This window comes from Leopardus geoffroyi, chromosome C2, assembly GCF_018350155.1.
Source record: "Leopardus geoffroyi isolate Oge1 chromosome C2, O.geoffroyi_Oge1_pat1.0, whole genome shotgun sequence".
Taxonomy (NCBI): domain Eukaryota; kingdom Metazoa; phylum Chordata; class Mammalia; order Carnivora; family Felidae; genus Leopardus; species Leopardus geoffroyi.
In genome coordinates, this window is record NC_059333.1 from 128480276 (window position 1) to 128498116 (window position 17841).

General features: G+C 49.9%; 1 protein-coding gene across 1 annotated transcript in view; it reads left to right on the forward strand.

The window, feature by feature from the left end:
- The window catches only part of KY (kyphoscoliosis peptidase), a 47238-nt gene that overhangs the window by 15781 nt on the left and 13616 nt on the right, over nt 1-17841 (forward strand). The window contains exons 4-8 of the mRNA XM_045503566.1: nt 1617-1691; nt 3421-3483; nt 6430-6512; nt 10893-11001; nt 12524-12641. Of these exons, the coding sequence (XP_045359522.1) occupies nt 1617-1691; nt 3421-3483; nt 6430-6512; nt 10893-11001; nt 12524-12641 (448 nt within the window). The remainder of the gene's footprint in view (nt 1-1616; nt 1692-3420; nt 3484-6429; nt 6513-10892; nt 11002-12523; nt 12642-17841) is intronic.

Here is a 17841-nt window from a genome sequence, read left to right on the forward strand (position 1 = left end):
GTGTTCTCACCTGTTTCATTTCTGATATTGGTGTCTTAATTTCTGATTTGTGTCTTACCTCTTTTTCTTTTTGGTCAATCTGGTTACAGGCTTACCAATTTTGCTGATCTTTCCTAGGAATTAGCTTTTGGTTTCCTTGATTACTTTCTCATCATTTCTTTAATTTTTTTTTCTGTACCACACTGTTTCTCCTCTCCTTCTGGGATCTCAGTAACATGAATGTTAGACCTTAAAGTATTATCCTACAGGTCTCTGAAGTTCAATTCATTTTGCTCTGTTTGTTATATTATCTTTCTTCAAGTTCACTGACTCTTCTGTCATCTCTATATATTATTTAGCATATCCAGATAGTTTTTCAAACTATTATATTTTTTACCTCTAAAATTTTGTTTCTTCTTTGTATCTTCTGATGTTTTGCTGATTCTTGGTATCTTTCCATTTATTTCAAGACTATTTGCCCTTATTTGTTAGAGCATGGTTTCCATGGCTATTTGCAAGTCTGATAATTCCAAAATCTTTATCATCCCGAGGTTAGCATCTGTTGATTATCTTTTCCTTTCAAGTAGAGATAACTCCTCGTTCTTCCTACACTGGATAGTTTTGGATTGTAGCCTTTGCAATGCTCTATAGATCTTCTCAGAACATGCACCCCCAGTGGCCAGTCTAGGCATTGGTCTACACCATAGTTTAGTTCTCCAAGACTGTGGTATAATGTTTAGGATGAGATCCATGTGTGCTCAGCTCAGAGGGGACCACAAGAGTTCATCCAGAACTGTATGGATTTGCTTTCTTGAGCTCCCACCCCTTCACAACCCGCTTCTCAATTCTCCAGCACAAAAGCTGGACTCTAATTTCCCCACTCTGCCAGGCACTTCTCACAACTCTGTCTACATCTAGAGACAATCAGTGGGGAACAGAGAGAGAGAAAAAACAGTGAGTATTTGCTCCCACACTCTAGGGAATCATAGCTTCCCTCGAAGACTCGAGTGCTTAAGGTTTGGGCTGACCAACAAAATCACTGCTACACCCCTACCAACAGGCTTTCCTAGAGGCTGAATGGGGAGATAATAGAAAAAAGGGATGGGGGAGGTCCAACAGGGGATTTCCCCCATGCTCTCTGACTCTTAGAGGTTTCCCTTCTTACTCCACAAGCTGGAAGAAAGAGCTTCTCTTGGAGCACCATTTCCCTGTACCCACTGTGCACTTTTGGGTTTGGGGCTGCCTGTGAGTCAAGTCTAAGTAATACCATATGGGAAAGGGAATAGTAAACTCACTGAAAATTTAGTGATGCTTTAAATGCTAATCTTATTCCCTGACTTGCCTTCTATGATTTACAGAGGACTACAGAGTCCTCAAATAGTTGCTCCGTGCATTCTTTCCAAGGTTTATAGTTGTATTCACTGGAAAAGACAAGGTAGTGTTCTTATTTCATCTTGCCTGGGTTTGGAAACTGTCTGCATGTATCTTGTTTTTCATTTCTTTAAACAAGAATTACTTGTATATTCAGAAGAAAGCTTAAAACCAATCGTGTTTTGTTGTTCAAACATCTGTCATGGGACATTGCACCCTTTGCTAGCAGCATCTGGCTGAGAATGTCACCTCCCATTCCTTTGCAGGGACACAGCTGACTGTGGAGGTCCACCCTCGAGATGCCATGCCCCAGCTGCTCAAGAAGTTCTCCTTGGCTAAACGTACGTACGTACAGGGCTGCTCATGTGTGGAGGGCTGGAGGGAGGAGTGACAGTCACTTAATGGGCCAGAGTCCAACCTGGGCATCTTGTGGGGGCAGGAGAGGAGTAACCTAGGCCTACACACTGGAAAGAGGCAGAGGCATGACAGCTTCATTCTAGGGACTCCCTTCTCCATATCTAACACCCACTGTTCTTGTGTCTGTGCACTTAGGTGTGGGTAACACAAAGCACTTCGCTAAAGATGAATTTCATCACAAGAGTGTTGTTCTTAGATACCATTTATTGTCTGCCTAAAAAGTGGCATACACAGTGGTAAGCATTTTACATTCATTAACTTTTTAACCCTTTGATAGATGCCTCACTTTTTAAATCACCAAAGTGAGACCCAGAGAGGTGAAATAACTGCGAAGGGACTAGCTAGGAAGTGGGTCAAAACCAGGTCTGAAGGAGACGTGTGCTCTTAGCCACCACGTTTGGCTGCCTTCAGTGCAAGGTGCATGGGGTCAGACCCATGATGTCTTTTCCACTCCCTTCTTGGTCCTCTCTGGGCATCTGTCTACCTTATAGCTACAGGGGCCTGGGGAAATTCTGGCCAAGGAATGAAGTCTACAGAGCATCCAGGGCTCAGGTTCTCTCCGTGTCCATGCCTGAGCAAGGCAGGCCCTCCCACCTGCCTTGTCCTGCAGCCCTCAGAGGTCAGGGTCTCAGAAGGGCAGTCAGGTATAGAGTGGACAGGCTGGGTTCAGATCTCAGCTCTTACCTTGGGCAAGTAGCTTAACCTTTCTTGTGGAGTCAAATTCCTCATCTATAAGAGGAGGAAAATAATTCAGCTTCCTTCATAGGACTCTTGTGAAGTTAAATGAGACTGTCAATATAAAGCACAAGGCAGGCATAGTAAGTGCACAATAAATGCTAGCTACTACGTTGAACCCTCATTACCCTATCAAAGAATGGAGATGGAAATAAAATGTAGGTGCAAGAAACACAAGGCCAACTCTTTCTCAGAGCCTCTATACATTTGCAACCTTCCATTGTTATATTTACAGCCTTTGGTGGGCTTCAAGGGCATAAAACAACCTGCCTCCTCAGCTCCCCCTGGCTCCATCAGGGACCCATATCTTCCTGACCTGGTTTCAAATCAGCAGCTCCTTTCCTGTTTCCCAGGAGTCTAATAACTATTGGTAACCATTCTGCATTAACGGGTCCTGGATTGATAGGATTTGGTTGCCCTTGAACCTTCCTGAGGAATAATTTAATAATTGCTTGACTTTTCTGGGCTTCGGCTCCATAGAAACTGCCTTTCCCTCGCCCACATTCATTTCTTCCCATGGTCAGTTCTTATGTGGCAATGAATTCACTGGTGCTATTGGCATCCCCAGCTGTGTTCCAAGATGGCAGGGGAATCCAGAGGAAGGCAGGAGCTCTAGGCTGTAGGTGGACCCACTGAGGAACACAAAGTTTTGATGTCGGGGTAAATTCTGCCTTTGTTTACAGACTGCACTTCTCTTTCTTGTCATTCCCTCCCTGGTTGTCAGTCCTTCCTCCGCCTCAGCAGGAAGTCCAGAACAATTCCAGCAGTAATAGATGGTGGGTGGATATGGGAGCAAGAAGGCGGGGCACAGACATAGAAGAGGAGGGGTCAGAAGCCAGGACCACCACAAAGAGAATCGTCTGTGCTTGCATTTTGACTTCTGAGGTGTCTCAACTTCTGACCTTTGGGATATTGCAGGTTTACAAGGTGATAAAAATGGAAACACAAGACCCCGGCAGCCTGGAGCAAAAGATGCCCATGGTAAGTTGCAGGGCCTTCTCCAGGGCCGTTCTGTGAGATGGTGAACTGGTTTAGCCCCATGGGCCAGTCTCCAGTCAATTGGAAATGGCTCTCTGGGTCCTATGTGAGAGTCTGGGGCTACCTCTGGGCTCAGGGTGGGGAGGAGTATCATGATTGATTAGCAAGGTCTGCCATGGACATAGGCAGAGTAATGAAAAGCTCGCACATCATATGAGCCCAAAGCTGAAGCATAAACCCCAATAACAAGGCAGCCCATTACAGAAAACATATTAAACACAAAATTCAGAACTGTGTTAACTTTAAATGGAATGCCAAACCTGTGTAAGGTAGGAGGCATATGAATAAGTAGAATGGGACAGAGGGTAGAACCCTGAATGGGGTGATTGATGGCCTGGCTTTGAGTCCTATTTTTGTCCCTCCCTCACCTTCCTGGGACCTCAGTTTTCTTCTCCATAGACCAGATGGCATCTAAGGTTTGGGAGAGCTTGGCACTTCATCCCATTGTTTTGCTTTAAAGTTAGAATAATTTAGTTAATGCCACTGGTATTTTAAATGTATTTATGCAAAATCATATTTAGATCTTATATAATCTCTTCAGAAGGTAAATGTAATGAGGCATAAATCATTGTGGGTATTTTTAATGTTGAGATATTGTAAAATGGAACCAAGAAAGGGTAAAACTAGTAATAGGGTTTTCAGTCCCATTTTAGAAATGTCATCCTTCTTCTCAATGGGGGCGGGGGAGACCTCATGTGCAGAGTTATACCAAGCAGAAATTTGTTAAATGTAAGTCCATTTCATATCCACTTAGGTCACCCTGCTAGCCCTTGTCAGAGAATGGCAAGAGCCAGATTCCGCAGAGGGAAAAGGCACTGAGGACCTGCTGTGGGTCCCCACCCCCTTCTGAGAGGCTGGCTGGACAAGGGCTGCGCTCAGACCACACAGGACAGGGGCTGACAGGGATCTAACTGATGAGAGACAAGCGATCCCAGCGCCAGCACCAGAGGAGTGACCCACAGTGGTGCTGGGCTTTCAGGGAGCCCCAGTGTAAGGCTGTACAGGACACAAGGATTATGGAGGGTCCAGGAAATATCTTGGTCCTTATAAAAGAAGTAGAAAAATGAAGAAAGAAAATACTAGGTTGGTGGTGACACCACAGCCTTGGGGTAGGGTTTACATAGCCTGCCTGCCCCCCACACAGTCTGCCTCCTCTTCAGAGAGGAACAGTCCTCAGGTCCTGGATGTGTCATAGCACGGGACATGGTGAGGACCCAGTCAGAGGCCTAGGGTCAAAGGGACCAAACCCCTCTAGGGGCTGCTGCAGAGTGTCAGCAGGAAGCAAGAAAGCAGAACAAAGTGGCCTTGGGGAATGTGCCAGACCCAGTTGGGCTGCAAAGAAAGAAGGCCTCGTTCTCAAAAGGAAGGGATGTTGGAGTAGTGGGGAAATGAGGACGGACCCACATGGCCTGCGCCTGACAGCTGACTAGAGGCTGGGATCTCCTCTGTGGCTGGAAATTGGTCAGCTCCCTAACCAGCTGCCACTGTGTCTCAGCCAATGCTGGCCCAGAGAAGATCTCGCAGGAGCTCGGGCCGGAGCTGGTGGGCCGCCCCCTCCCTACTCTCACTCTCCTGCCACATCTCTTGGGTCTGTAGCACCAAGGCCTGGGTCTCTCACAGACCTCGAGGGATGTCTGGGCAAACGCAGCTGCAGCCCCCACACCGGGCATGGACGCTTCACACCTCTACCCTTGTACTTGCCCACAGAGGACCCCCACCCTACACCCTCCCAGGGAGCAAAGCGGCACTGACCTTACAGCGTGATCCACCATCTCGTTCACTCTCCCAGCTGCCCCATAGATGTGCACCTCATGCCTGGCAGCTGAGTCCAGCAACCCCTAGCACAGTGGAGGTCGTGAAGGTCAGGCCCCCACTAGAACCTAGGCTTCATGCAGCCCCCACCGGCTGCTTCCCCATGTCACTCTGCTCTTCCCAGGCTGGCTGCCGTGCCCTGGGGCCCCACCAGCACCCCCACAGGGGAGTGGGGTTATCACTGAGTTAGGGGATCAGTGGTCCTTTGGCCCCACCCTCCTCACCTAACCCCTGGCCTCCCACCCAGCTTGCCTGACTTGGTCAGCCTTGAATAATGGGAGGACCTTGCCGGAGCCCAGGCTCTCTTTTGGTCTGAGACAGGGATTTGCTGCCCATCCGTGGCTGGTCTGATGACTGGTGTGCCCGGCTTCCTATAAGAAAGGCTGGCACAAAGGAGTGATTCTGGGGCCAGGCCTCCCTCAGAGCCCCCCCCCTCCCCCGCAATACCTGGGGCACCTGTTGCTACAACACACTTGGCTTTCTTGGGGTGCTCCAGTCTATGGCTGACTGTGGGCAAGGGAGGAAGCCTGTCTGGGTGCCAAACACGCCTCACCCTACAGAAGCCTACAGAGCCTGGCTCCAGCACACCCTCCTCCCATACCCAGAGCACCCTCCACCCTGGGCGTCATAACTAGAGTACAGACCCTCCTTTCTTGAGCCTGTCAGGGGCTGGCCGCATTGCCTGGACACTTCCCACAGAGCACTCATTCCTGGAAAAGTTAGCAGGAAATCTGCAGAAAACTAAACGGTGGGGAGAAGGGGACTCCATCATTAATCTGCCTGGGCACGGCTGAGTTAATTGAGGTGAAACCAGTCTCTTTACTGCTGACTTCCTCTGCAAATAGGCTCATGTTCCCCGTGACTCTCCAGATGAACTAGAGAAGTTGCCATAGTTCACAAACCAGTTTGACCAAGGAACCCCTCTAGGAGATATAGGTCTTGGGAGCAGTTTTCCAGGTTCTGGGAATCATGCTGAAGGTTGGGCAATCATAGCACTTCAAAACGACAGAGAGGCCTGGGCCGGGCAGCACTCACCAGCAGGCCTCAGTGGCTGACTGAGCCTCCCTATGTTTCCAGTTTACCCCTGGGATCGGTCCAGCCTGAAATCCATGCCCCTGGACCTGCAGGAGTTTGAGAAACTGGACACGTATGCCTCACAGGTAAGAGAGCAGCCTGTCTGCATAAGGTGGCTCGGAGTTTCCCGAGTCAGAGTAATGAAGTCTCTGCTCAGGCCCCTCCTAAATGCATCCAGAGTCCCTTGGATAGATGGCCCAGAGTGCCTTCTCACATCACATGGATGGAGAGAAGAAGGCCAAGTCACCAGGCCCCTGCTCAGGATGGAAGACCATTCTATCCCCCCCAATGCCACCCACGGTCCTGATGCTCCCGCCCCAGGCCACACACCCCGCAGGCACCCCATTGGCAGGCCCCTCTGGCCGGCCCTATGCTGACCGCCTGCCATTGCCCATTTGGGCATTGCTGCTGCTGAGCCAGGCCACGCCCGGCCCCATGAAGAAAGGTGGCAAGAGGATGAGGGAGGGCCATGGGTGCAGCTGGCCAGCACCCACTGCAACCACAGCCTTGCTCACCCCTGGAGCACACGGGCTGCCAAGCTCTCACACGTCTGGGTCTAGGCTCTTCTGGGGTGGGGTTGGGGAGGGGCAGCTACAAAAGCAGAAGCACTAGAGACAACTAGAGTCCTGGGAGCCAGGTGCTGCCTGATTGGAAGGGCCAAGGAGCTGGACCCATTGGTGATGTCAGAAGTAAGCCATCATAGGCCAGTAAGCAGGGAGATCATCTACAGCCTAAAAAGACCGCCCTGTGGCTGGCACATAGCAGGTACTCAGGAACCTTGTTTGCTAACCAATGGGTGGATGGATAGGGGCATGGATCCAGAGTCAGGTTAGAGGCAGGGCCATCAGTGGGGAGCCATCAGCTGTCCCAGCAGGAGCAGGCGTGACCTGGATTAAGTGGGAACACTGAGAACAGAGAAGAGCAGAAAGGTCAACACTGAGCTGGGGACAGAGTGAGGACTCTATCCCAGTGTGTGCAAGGCAGTGGATGTGTGTGAGGGAGGGAGAAGGCAGGGGGCTGACAGGCTGCAGACTGGATAATGGAGGGAGAATGGGACAGCCAGCTCCTCACTACAAGAAGCAGTCTCAGGGGATGATGAGATCGTTTAGGGGCAGTGGGCTCCAGTATCTGTGGGACAGCCAGTGGAGGTGGCTGGGTGTCCAAGCCTGGAGCTGTATCCAGCCTGGAGAGGTCTGGGCCAGAAACACTGATTCAGGAACCATCAGATTTAGCTAAGAGCTGAAGCCACAGGCTGTCATCTTGGGGAGGACAGGGCAGGAGGTCCAAAGGGCCCGGAGCCACCTGAGGCCGAGGTAAGATCAAGAAGGATAGATGTTCTGGAAGGTGCAGGGAGAGTTCCCTGAGGGCAGGGATGGTCAATAGCGCGCAGTCTGGTCAAGTGAGGTTAGGACAGACTCATTTCCGCCACTTCAATACTGAAGTGCTTCCTACTCCCAGAGGGGAGGGTTGGAGCCTCAGTCGGACTCTGGCAGGCCAAGGAGCAAAGCGGGGGTTTGGGGGGGGGGGTGAAGACCCCACAGGAGCCTGGCAAAGAGGGGAAGGCTAGGTGTAGGCAGTCCTGAGAAAGAGATATAGGGAGGGGTACAGACAGGAGGGGATAGGGCAGCCAGGACTGGAAGGGAGAAGGTGAGGACACAGGTGAGCAGGGGCACTGCCTGAGGAAGAGCAAGTCCTGCAAAGACAGGAGGCATGGCTGAGCAGGAGGAGGGCTCATTATGCAGAAGTCCTGCCTGGGCCTTGTCGAGTCTGACGCCAGGCTGTCTCTGAGGAGAGAAGGGGGTGCAGTGCCAGAGTCTGAGGAGGGTGGGCTGTGTGGTAATGGCCACCCGGAGGGATGGGACAGGCTGCCGGTCCTGCTTGGAGAGCAGTGCCAGGAGCGCAGCTAAGGCCAGAGACTCAGCCACAGAGCAGTGTGTGTCCAGAGCCAGCCGGGCCCAGGTAGAGGGGACCAAAGGACCAGAAGCCACAGGGTTTTAAGTCAGGAATCAGCCAGGCTGGTGTGCAGGCCCTGCAATGTGTCCAGTGCTGTCCTTGGCCCGGGGAGAGCAACAGAGACCAGGACTATGGAGTTGGAGCTGGACATCGAACAAAAGGAGGCGGGCAGCAGCTGGGCAGGTGGGAGGCAGAAGAGGGGTCCAGACATCTCCTTGTCATCAGACAGTGGATCCTGGGGTTCGGATGTGAGTGGCGAAAAGGATCCAGGCGCTCAGAGAGCTTAAGATGGGGGCTGGCAGAGGTGTGGGCAGCTATTGTAGAATTAAGCACTGGGTTGCCCCAGGTTCTCTATAAAGACTGAACATAGTCAGGGCTGCCTTTCCCACAACTCTAAACCTTCACCTAATTTGTTCTTTTTTTTTTTTTTTTTCAGTTGTGGTAATATAATAAAATTTGCCCTTTTAATCATTTTTAAGTGTACAACTCAGCAGCATTGATTGCATTCACAGTATTGTACAACTATCACCACCATCTGTTTCCGAATCACCCAAACAAAAACTCTGTACCCATGAAACAATCCCTCCCCATTCTCCCTGGTAACTTCTACAGCACTTACTGTCTCTATGAACTTTTTCACTCTCGATTCCATTTAAGTGGAATCATACGTACATGTCCTGTTGTGTCTGGCTTACCCAGCATCGTGTTTTCAAGGTCCATCCACACTGTAGCAGGTGTCAGAACTTCACTGCTTTTGATGGATGAATAATATTTCATGGTACAGATATATGCCACATTTGTTTACCCATTCATCTGTGATGGACACTTGGACTGTTTCTACCTTTTGTCTGTTGTGAATAATGCGGTCATGAACGGAGTTTGAGCAAGTATCTGTTTGAGTATCTGTCTCCAGATCTTTGGGGTGTATACCTCGGAGTGGAATTACTGGATCGTATGATTAATTCTGTTTAGCTTATTGAGGAACCCCCCCAAACCGTCCTCCACAGCAGCTGCACTGTTGTACATTCCCATGAGCCATACACAAGGATTCTGATTTCTCCACATCTTGGAGATCTTTTTGATGACAACAGCCATCCTAGTGGCTGTGGTGTCCTATGGTTGTGATCTGCATTGCCCTGGTGGCTAATGATGTGGAGCAGCTTTTCATCGGCCGTTTACGTATCTTTGGAGAAGTGTGTATTCCAGTCTACCCATTTTAAAATTAGGTTGTCTTTTTGTTGTCGAGTTGTGGAAGTTCTCTGACATATTCTGGATTCTACACCCTTATCAGATACATGATTTGCGAATACTTCCTCCCATTCTGTCAGTTGTCTTTTCACTGTCTTAATAATGTCCTTTGATGCCCACAAGATTTTTATTGTTATGAAGCCCAATTAATCTATTTTTTCTTTTTTACCTTGTATCTTTGGTGTCATACCTAAGAATCTGTTGCCAAATCCAAAGTCATGATGATTTACTCCTGTGTTTACTTTTAAAAAAATTTTTTTAATGTTTTATTTATTTTTGAGACAGAGAGAGACAGAGCATGTGCAAGGGAGGGGCAGAGAGAGAGGGAGGCACAGAATCCAAAGCAGGCTCCAGGCTCTGAGCTGTCAGCACAGAGCCTGACGTGGGGCTCGAACTCACAAACCGTGAGCTCATGACCCAAGCCAAAGTCGGATGCTCAACCGACTGAACCACCCAGGCGCCCGTCTCCTGTGTTTACTTCTAAGAGTTTTATCATTTAAGTTCTTTTAAGTCATTGATCTTTTTTGAGTTAATTTTTATATACGGTATGAAGTAGGGAGCCAACTTCATCCTTTTGCATGTGGATATCCAGTTGTCAAGCACCATTTGTTAAGGAGACTATTCTTTCCCCACTGTATGGACTTGGCATCCTTGTCAGAAAAGTCAGTTAGCCATAGGTGTATGAGTTAATTTCTAGACTCTCAATTCTATGCCATTGGCCTATATGATCCTTATGTCAGTATCACACTATTTTGATTACTGTAGTTTTGTAGTAAATTTTGAAATCCAGGAATATGAGTCCTCCAACTTTGTTTTTTTTTTTGTTTTTTTTTTTCAAAATTTTTTTGACTACTCTGGGTCCCTTGCAATTCCATATGAATTTGAGGATGGGCTTTTCCATTTCTGCAAAAAAGACCTTTGGAATTTTATAGGGATTGTGTTAAGTCTGTAGATTGCTTTGGGTGGTATAGATCATGAGTAGGGGCTGTTACAGCTGCCCAGATGTCTGCCCACCTGGCTGGCCTCAGGGTCTGCAGTGAAAAGATGTGTAGCTGTAGGGCCAGTGACTCAGCTGGTCAGCCCTACCTGATATGTCCAGCCCCCTACCAAGGGTTGCCCTCAGACTAGCCTTTGTGCTTCCGGCCCTTTCCTTCTCCTCTGCCTGGAAGAAAAGCAGCACCAGCTGCAGGTGTCAGGGCACTGGGCTCTCACAGCCCTCATTCAGGGTCTGACATATGACATAGCATACCCCTCCCACTCCCCAGGTGACAGTCAAGAGTGGCCTGGACGAGCTGGTGAGCGACCTGCTCCAGGAGGCCCACAGTGACCTGGAGAGGGTCCGCGTGATCTGGATCTGGATCTGCCACCACATAGGTAGGCCCACCTGTGGTGCCACTGGCTCTAGGACTCCTTTGACGCCACTTCCTGAAGGACCCTGTTCCCAAGGGAGCCTCTCTGGGATTCCCTTGACCAGCAGTGTGTAGGGAAAGAGATGGACGGTGGAGGAGAAGGGTTCCCAGATGGCTAGGTTGAACCACCAAAGACTAATGAAGGAGGGTAAAACTCAACATGTGCTAACAGTCTCCATGAAGGGTTGTTTAGTGGCGGGGCGGGGGGGGGGGGGGGGGGGAGGGGTCCCACGTGGTCATCTGCCCACAGCCCGTGACCAGAGCTAAGGCCCCTTCACTCAGCGGCAGTATTCCCTCAGTCCTGGCTTCCCAGTACACCTGCTCCACAGACCTGAGAACCCAGGACAGAAGGTCATCTCCAAGAAGGATGGGGCAGATTCATAGCTGTTGGAGAAGTTATTGCCACACCAAAGGTTTCTTCAAGTACCAGTGCCAGGAAAAGTAGGCTCTCCTCCCCCTGCTCACTGATCTCACACCGGTGACCTCAGCCACCAGTCCTCACCCCACCTCCAGGCAAGCTCAGGGCACCTGGGCCTGTGCAGCTGTCCCCAGCTCTGCACAGGACAGCCTTGGGGGTCTGACCAGCTCATGCCAAGCCCCACAGGTGGTTGCTAGGGGGATGCTGGATGCAGCCCTTTGCAGTCGATGGAAGAGCCAGGTGGTGGGGTGGACTTCCAGTGTTTTCCTTGTGACATAACAAGCGGGGCTCTCCTGATCTGCTGCCATTGGGCCTTTCCTTTGTCCTCCCAGAGCAGCAGTGAGGGATGCCGCTTACAGCATGAACTCACTTGACACAGGTAGGATATCCTGACCATAGGGCCTGAGAGGCCATTTCCTCCCACCCCAAGCCCAGCAGCTCAGTTCAGCCTGGGTCTTGAGAGGACAGAATCAGAAACAGAACATTAGGTAGGACTTCATTTACTGCCTGCCACCCTTACATATGTTCCCTTTGTGCCCTTAGTGGCCACAATGATTCCTGCCTCAGGGCCTCACTGCTGGCCTTAGGCTGTTAGTGAATGACAAGCTGTTTGGCAGTAGCTCGGAGTGCTCCCTGTGGGTCAGTGTGAGGCCCTGGGGGGGTGGCTGCAACAGGGATAAACTGCTTGCAGACCTGCATGGTGGGGGTGGGAAGGGAGGGCAGAGCCCCCACCTCTAGTGCTATCTTGGTCTCTTTCCCTCCCAGCCTCTCCTTGGAGGCCGAAGGAACCAGTCAGCAGCCTCTTCTGCCAATGCCTAGTTCTTCCTCTCGCCACTGTACATTTCTCGCCACAGTGATGTTTCCGAGAGTTGGCCCTGGCTGGACTTGGGTTCCCTTCAGCCCACAGCAGTTTCTCCCCAACCTGCGAGAGGCCCACCCAAATGGTGCTGAAAGCACAGCCGAGGGTGAGGGTGGGGCCGCAAGCCATGGACTCCCCACCCCCTTCTCCTCTGCACCAACCTTGGTTGCCTCCCAGGACCTGTCTCTCACAGCCTCCTCTGCCCTCCAGAGTACGACATTGAGGCTGCCCAGGAGAAGGACCGCCAGGCCTTCAAGCCCACCGACATCCTGCGGACCCAGAAGACCAACTGTGACGGCTACGCTGGACTCTTTGAGAAGATGTGCAGGTACGAGAAGCGTCCAGCAAAAGGCAGGGAGCCCTGGGCTGACCACCCTGACCCATCCCTTCTCCCCTTCCGAAGCACCAAGCACCTTCACCCACATGCCAGGCCTGAAACCTGAGTTTGCAAACTCTGCTCTGGAATCCAAGTGAGTCCTGAAAAGGTCAATTTCTCCCTTTTTAACACCAGCATAATTGACTTTGTACCATCTGCCGGGCTTCACGATGCATTAACATAATGGCAGATGAATGCACTGAGATAATTTGGTTATAAAAGGCCCTTTTCCCACCTTCTCCGATCTCTGTGCAGCTGAAGGTTAGAAGAATGGCAGGTCCGGGAACAGGAGGACAATGGCTGCTGACGCCAAGGGGACTGTGAAAGCTGTCCTCAGGGCTGGCACAGGGGCCCTCTCTTGGGGGAAACAAAAGATCTCCTACCTGAAAAGATCTGTCAGTTGGAGAAGCTGAATAACTAGGAAGCAGCTTTTCTCCTGGAGCCTTTGGGCTCCACTTTCATTGCTCTGGGAACACGCACCTGGTCATGCTGCCCAGGTGGGTGACAGCAGGCGAGTAGCTGGTAAGGAAACCACTTGTGTTCGGAGATACCGTTGCTGCTTCTAGGTGACCTCGAGACAGGCTCCAGGCTGGGGGAGCCCCGCCGACCCCACAGCCTCCTGTGCCCAGTCTCCAAGGTCTGCGGTGTTCCACAGGACACAATCAGTCAGCCCTGGCCTCCTCCCCAGGGAGATGGACAGGCTCTGCCCACCGTCTCCACAGGCCTCTGGGGAGAGGGGCCCCTCAGGCACCCAGATATCGGCCCACCAGGACTCAGGTGGCAATTCATCATCAAACCAAGCACAGCAACAGACACTTAAGAGTCCACAGGTGGGCATTTGTATTCTGTCCTCACTGCACACACAGCCCATTCCCGGCCTAGCACCCAGCTGTCGGGTTCCCACCCTGCAACACCACCACCAGGCATAGACATGTGCCTGCCCCCGTGTGGCTCCAGGCCTCCTGCCTGTTCCCCGCTCTTCACTCCCCCCACCTCCAATCCCTACCCCTGAGACCACAGTCCCAGAGGCAGCCAGGGCAGGTCCCGGTGCAGAGGATGCAACCCCTCTGCAGCCCATCCAGTCCGCCGGACCAGTCCTTCCCACCCCTCACATTTTTGCCCCCACTCCAGACCCGGACAGGAACCGGGACCCTCACTGACCCTCTACCCAGACTCCCTAGGCCCTGACTTCCCGAACAGGACTACCGACTCATGCTGTCCTGTAAAGTCCTCTAAAATCTGACCTCCGGCACCCTTCCAGCCCTGCACCTGTGACACTGCCTGCACTTCCGTGTCCTCAAGCTCGCTCTGCTCCCGTCTCTCATGCTCCTTCCAGGATGGCCCCCTCCTTTTCCCTCCCTTGATGTCATCAGCACACCTTATACACAAGCTCCCATCTTGCCTTATGCTTCTATTTAGTAATTTTTCCAAATTAAAAAAAAATACTTGTTAATGATAGATGACTTTTAAAATGCAAAGAAAAAAGAAGAAAATTCAGTTACTCTGACCATTTAGAGAGAACATTTCACATTGCCACATTCCTTTCCAGACTTTGTTCTAGCACAGATGTGTTCCCTGTGCTCATCTTTTCTTATATGTCTTATAGGTCTAATACATCTTTTATGTGTCTTTACCTGCTCTCTATTTCCGCTTCCCCTATGAGCACCCACTCAGAATCCTTCACACCGTAGGTCCTCAATGACAGGAAATGACAAGATATTCGAGTGCAGTTGTATGAAATGGGCCTTATTCTCTTTTTAAATAACAGAATAGCCCTTAGACTGTCTTCAGCTCTATTTGTCCCTGGCATCTTTCAGAGTGTAATTTTCATCTTAGTTTGCCAACTTGAAAGCACTCAGGACTTTTAAGTCATATAGTATATCCTTCATTGTCCACCACAAGCTTTCCAGCATGGTACAGAAAGGGTGCCAGATTTAAAGCCAGAAAGACTTTTGCAGTCCTCAGTTTACCAGTCCTTAATTTCCAGTTCTTGATTTACCACTTGTTAGTTCTGTGTTTTTTGGAAAGGCACTGAACCTCTCAGAGCCTCAATTTTCTCATCTGTACATGGGGACTGTATTGCCTATCGGCAGTTCTGTAGGGCTAGATGCGAACACGCGTTTTAGAGTTTGCTCACCTGACATACGGGTTGTTTTTTCAACCTTGCCTGTATTTCTTGAGTATGGGAGTGTTGTTGCTCTGTGGAACTTTCCTATAGACACACATAGACTCAGAAAATTGACACTTGCCTTGAGTGAACCTGTCAGCTTTTTGGCCTGGTCCGGATGCTTAACAATGGCCCTATTCTGGCCTGCAGCTGCTCATTAAAACATCCCAACATTTTACAGCATTTAAAGCTAAGTTCCAGCCTGGCAGTTAGCATGTGGAAAACTCTGCACATTGCTCAGACGTTTAATCGTAGCTCACGGTTCCCTGGATCCCTTTAACTTTTGCTTTAAAGATCAGTAACCTCGGCCATGCATCACTTTCCTAATTCCCCGACCTTCCAAATAATTGCCGAAGGTTTGGTAAATTCATTAGCGGAGTCCTTAATAACAGAAGACATGTAATCCACACTTGCTGATTTATCCCGGCTCAGTTGTCAGGGTGGCCTCTTAGCAAGAGTAGTACCCACGCGGCCATCATTACTTCTGCCAGTCCATTCTGCCTCCCTGCAACGGCCTCATTAAAGACTGATTTAATAAAGTAATTTGGTGGAGAACTCAGATATTTTTGCAACATCCTTCACTTCCTCATCGTCTTTCCTAAGTGATGGGAGTTGTTTTTTTGTTTTTTTTTGTTAGTGCTATTGCTTGTAACTGCTGGTCTGGTTTCTTTCTGATTTCCCATCATCCAGCATTAATGTCCTTTCTTCCGCCTCAATTCCCCACAGCCTTCATGAATTCTGCTTAACTTCCTTGCAGGGGCCAAGCTCAATTCCCCAGATTCCTGTCACCAAGTCAGCCTCCAGTACAGCCCCTCCCCTTGTTATCACGGTTCTAGCACCACCAGCTATAGCAAATTTTCTAGAGACTTTTGGTAAAGCAAGGAGCCTATTACAATTTGAGGCTTTGATATTGTAGAGACTGATTGTCACCAATCAGATGTCAGCCTGTTTTGCATCCATCCTTCAGCTGTTCCCTGAGAACAAGAGCAGAGGCACACTTCTGCTCAGCACGATGTCCCAGACGATCCCAGCATAACACTTGGTTCCAAAGGCCCCGAAAGGCTGGGGATGGACCATCTTAGCCTCCCAGAAGAGGCAGATACCCTGCATAACCTTAAGTTATCCCCAGATCTGACTTTGTCATCAAAAGCCTCTGAAAGGGACATCTGAATTCCCTCAGCCTTATAGATACTCCAAAGGATAGCATTCGCAGACATGGATGACATCACCAGAACAAACCATCCTTTAATTTTGCTCAGTGCCCCAACCATACATTTATAAATTAAAACAAACCTTGGCAATCAAAACGGCTGGTACAATACAAAGCCTCCGGAACTATGTGCAGCAGGACAACTGAGTCCTGGTGCGGCTCTGGCCACTAGTTGGCTGTGTGTCCCCAGGCAAGTCAGCTTCCTTCTCTGTTCTGCTGACTCCTCACCTGTCAGAGAAGAGGCCCCTGAGATCACACCCCACAAGGCCCTTCACAGGGTCTCAGCATGAGACTTATTACTGTGGTTATAGTTACTGACCTCACCATAAAGGCTGGTGCCAGAAAAGGCAAAGGGGACCGTATAGCAGAAATAGAGACACTGTTGAATTTACAAGAAATCAACTATATAAACTGTGAAACATAGCCATGGTTATGATTGTCCTGCTGCAGGAGAGAAATCACAAACTGTTTTTGGTAGATTCTAAACTACCTTGATTGCATCAATACTAACTTTCTTGAGGACCAACGTTTCAGGGACAGCAAGGGCCTAAAACTTCTTTTTTTTTTTTCCCAACGTTTATTTATTTTTGGGACAGAGAGAGACAGAGCATGAACGGGGGAGGGGCAGAGAGAGAGGGAGACACAGAATTGGAAACAGGCTCCAGGCTCTGAGCCATCAGCCCAGAGCATGACGCGGGGCTCGAACTCACGGACCGCGAGATCGTGACCTGGCTGAAGTCGGACGCTTAACCGACTGCGCCACCCAGGCGCCCCAAGGGCCTAAAACTTCTAATTCACATATGCTTGTCCACTTAAAGTGACTATTAGGCTTAAGGTTAGTGAAACTACACTTCCAATAAAAAATTAACATTAAAAATCATGATATTTTCATCAAGATACAAAAAAGAAAGCATGCTTCATTACCTCTCCCTTGGCAACATCCCTCCCTCCCTCCCTCCCTCTCTTACTTTCCACATGATTCACACACCTTAGAGAGGTGATCAGAGTTGGGGGAGTCCGCTATGGTCAGAGCCTGATGCCCACAGGGCACATTGCCCACCCCGGACAGTGCGGCCACCCTGCTGGGGGCCTGGCAGTGGTGTGGCTAACACAGCATTTATGGTTTTCATGGCAGGACCCTGACCATGTCTGTATAAAATAACAGTCACAGGCTGGTTCTACCACATCCTCAATCCATACCACTAGTGTTGGTGTTTTAAAAACAGTCACGGAGTGGCGCCTGGGTGGCTCGGTCGGTTAAGCATCTGACTTCGGCTCAGGTCATGATCTCGCGGTCCGTGAGTTCGAGCCCCGCATCGGGCTCTGTGCTGACAGCTCAGAGCCTGGAGCCTATTTCAGATTCTGTGTCTCCCTCTCTCTCTGCCCCTCCCCTGTTCATGCTCTGTCTCTCTCTGTCTCAAAAATAAAATAAAACGTTAAAAAAATTTTTTTTAAAAATAAAAATAAAAAAATAAAAATGGTCAAGGGGCGCCTGGGTGGCTCGGTTGAGCGACTGACTTCGGCTCAGGTCATGATCTCACGGTTTGTGAGTCTGAGCCCCGAGTCGGGCTCTGTGCTGACAGCTCAGAGCCTGGAGCCTGCTTCGGATTCTGTGCCTCCCTCTCTCTCTGCCCCTCCCCGACTCATGCTCTGTCTCTGTCTCAGAAATAAATAAACATTAAAAAAAATTTTTTTTAACGGTCAAAAGGAAAACCCAAGATTCTGCAGCCTGAGGTTATTAGGTAGATGTCGTGGGATGCTATTTTGGTCTCTAA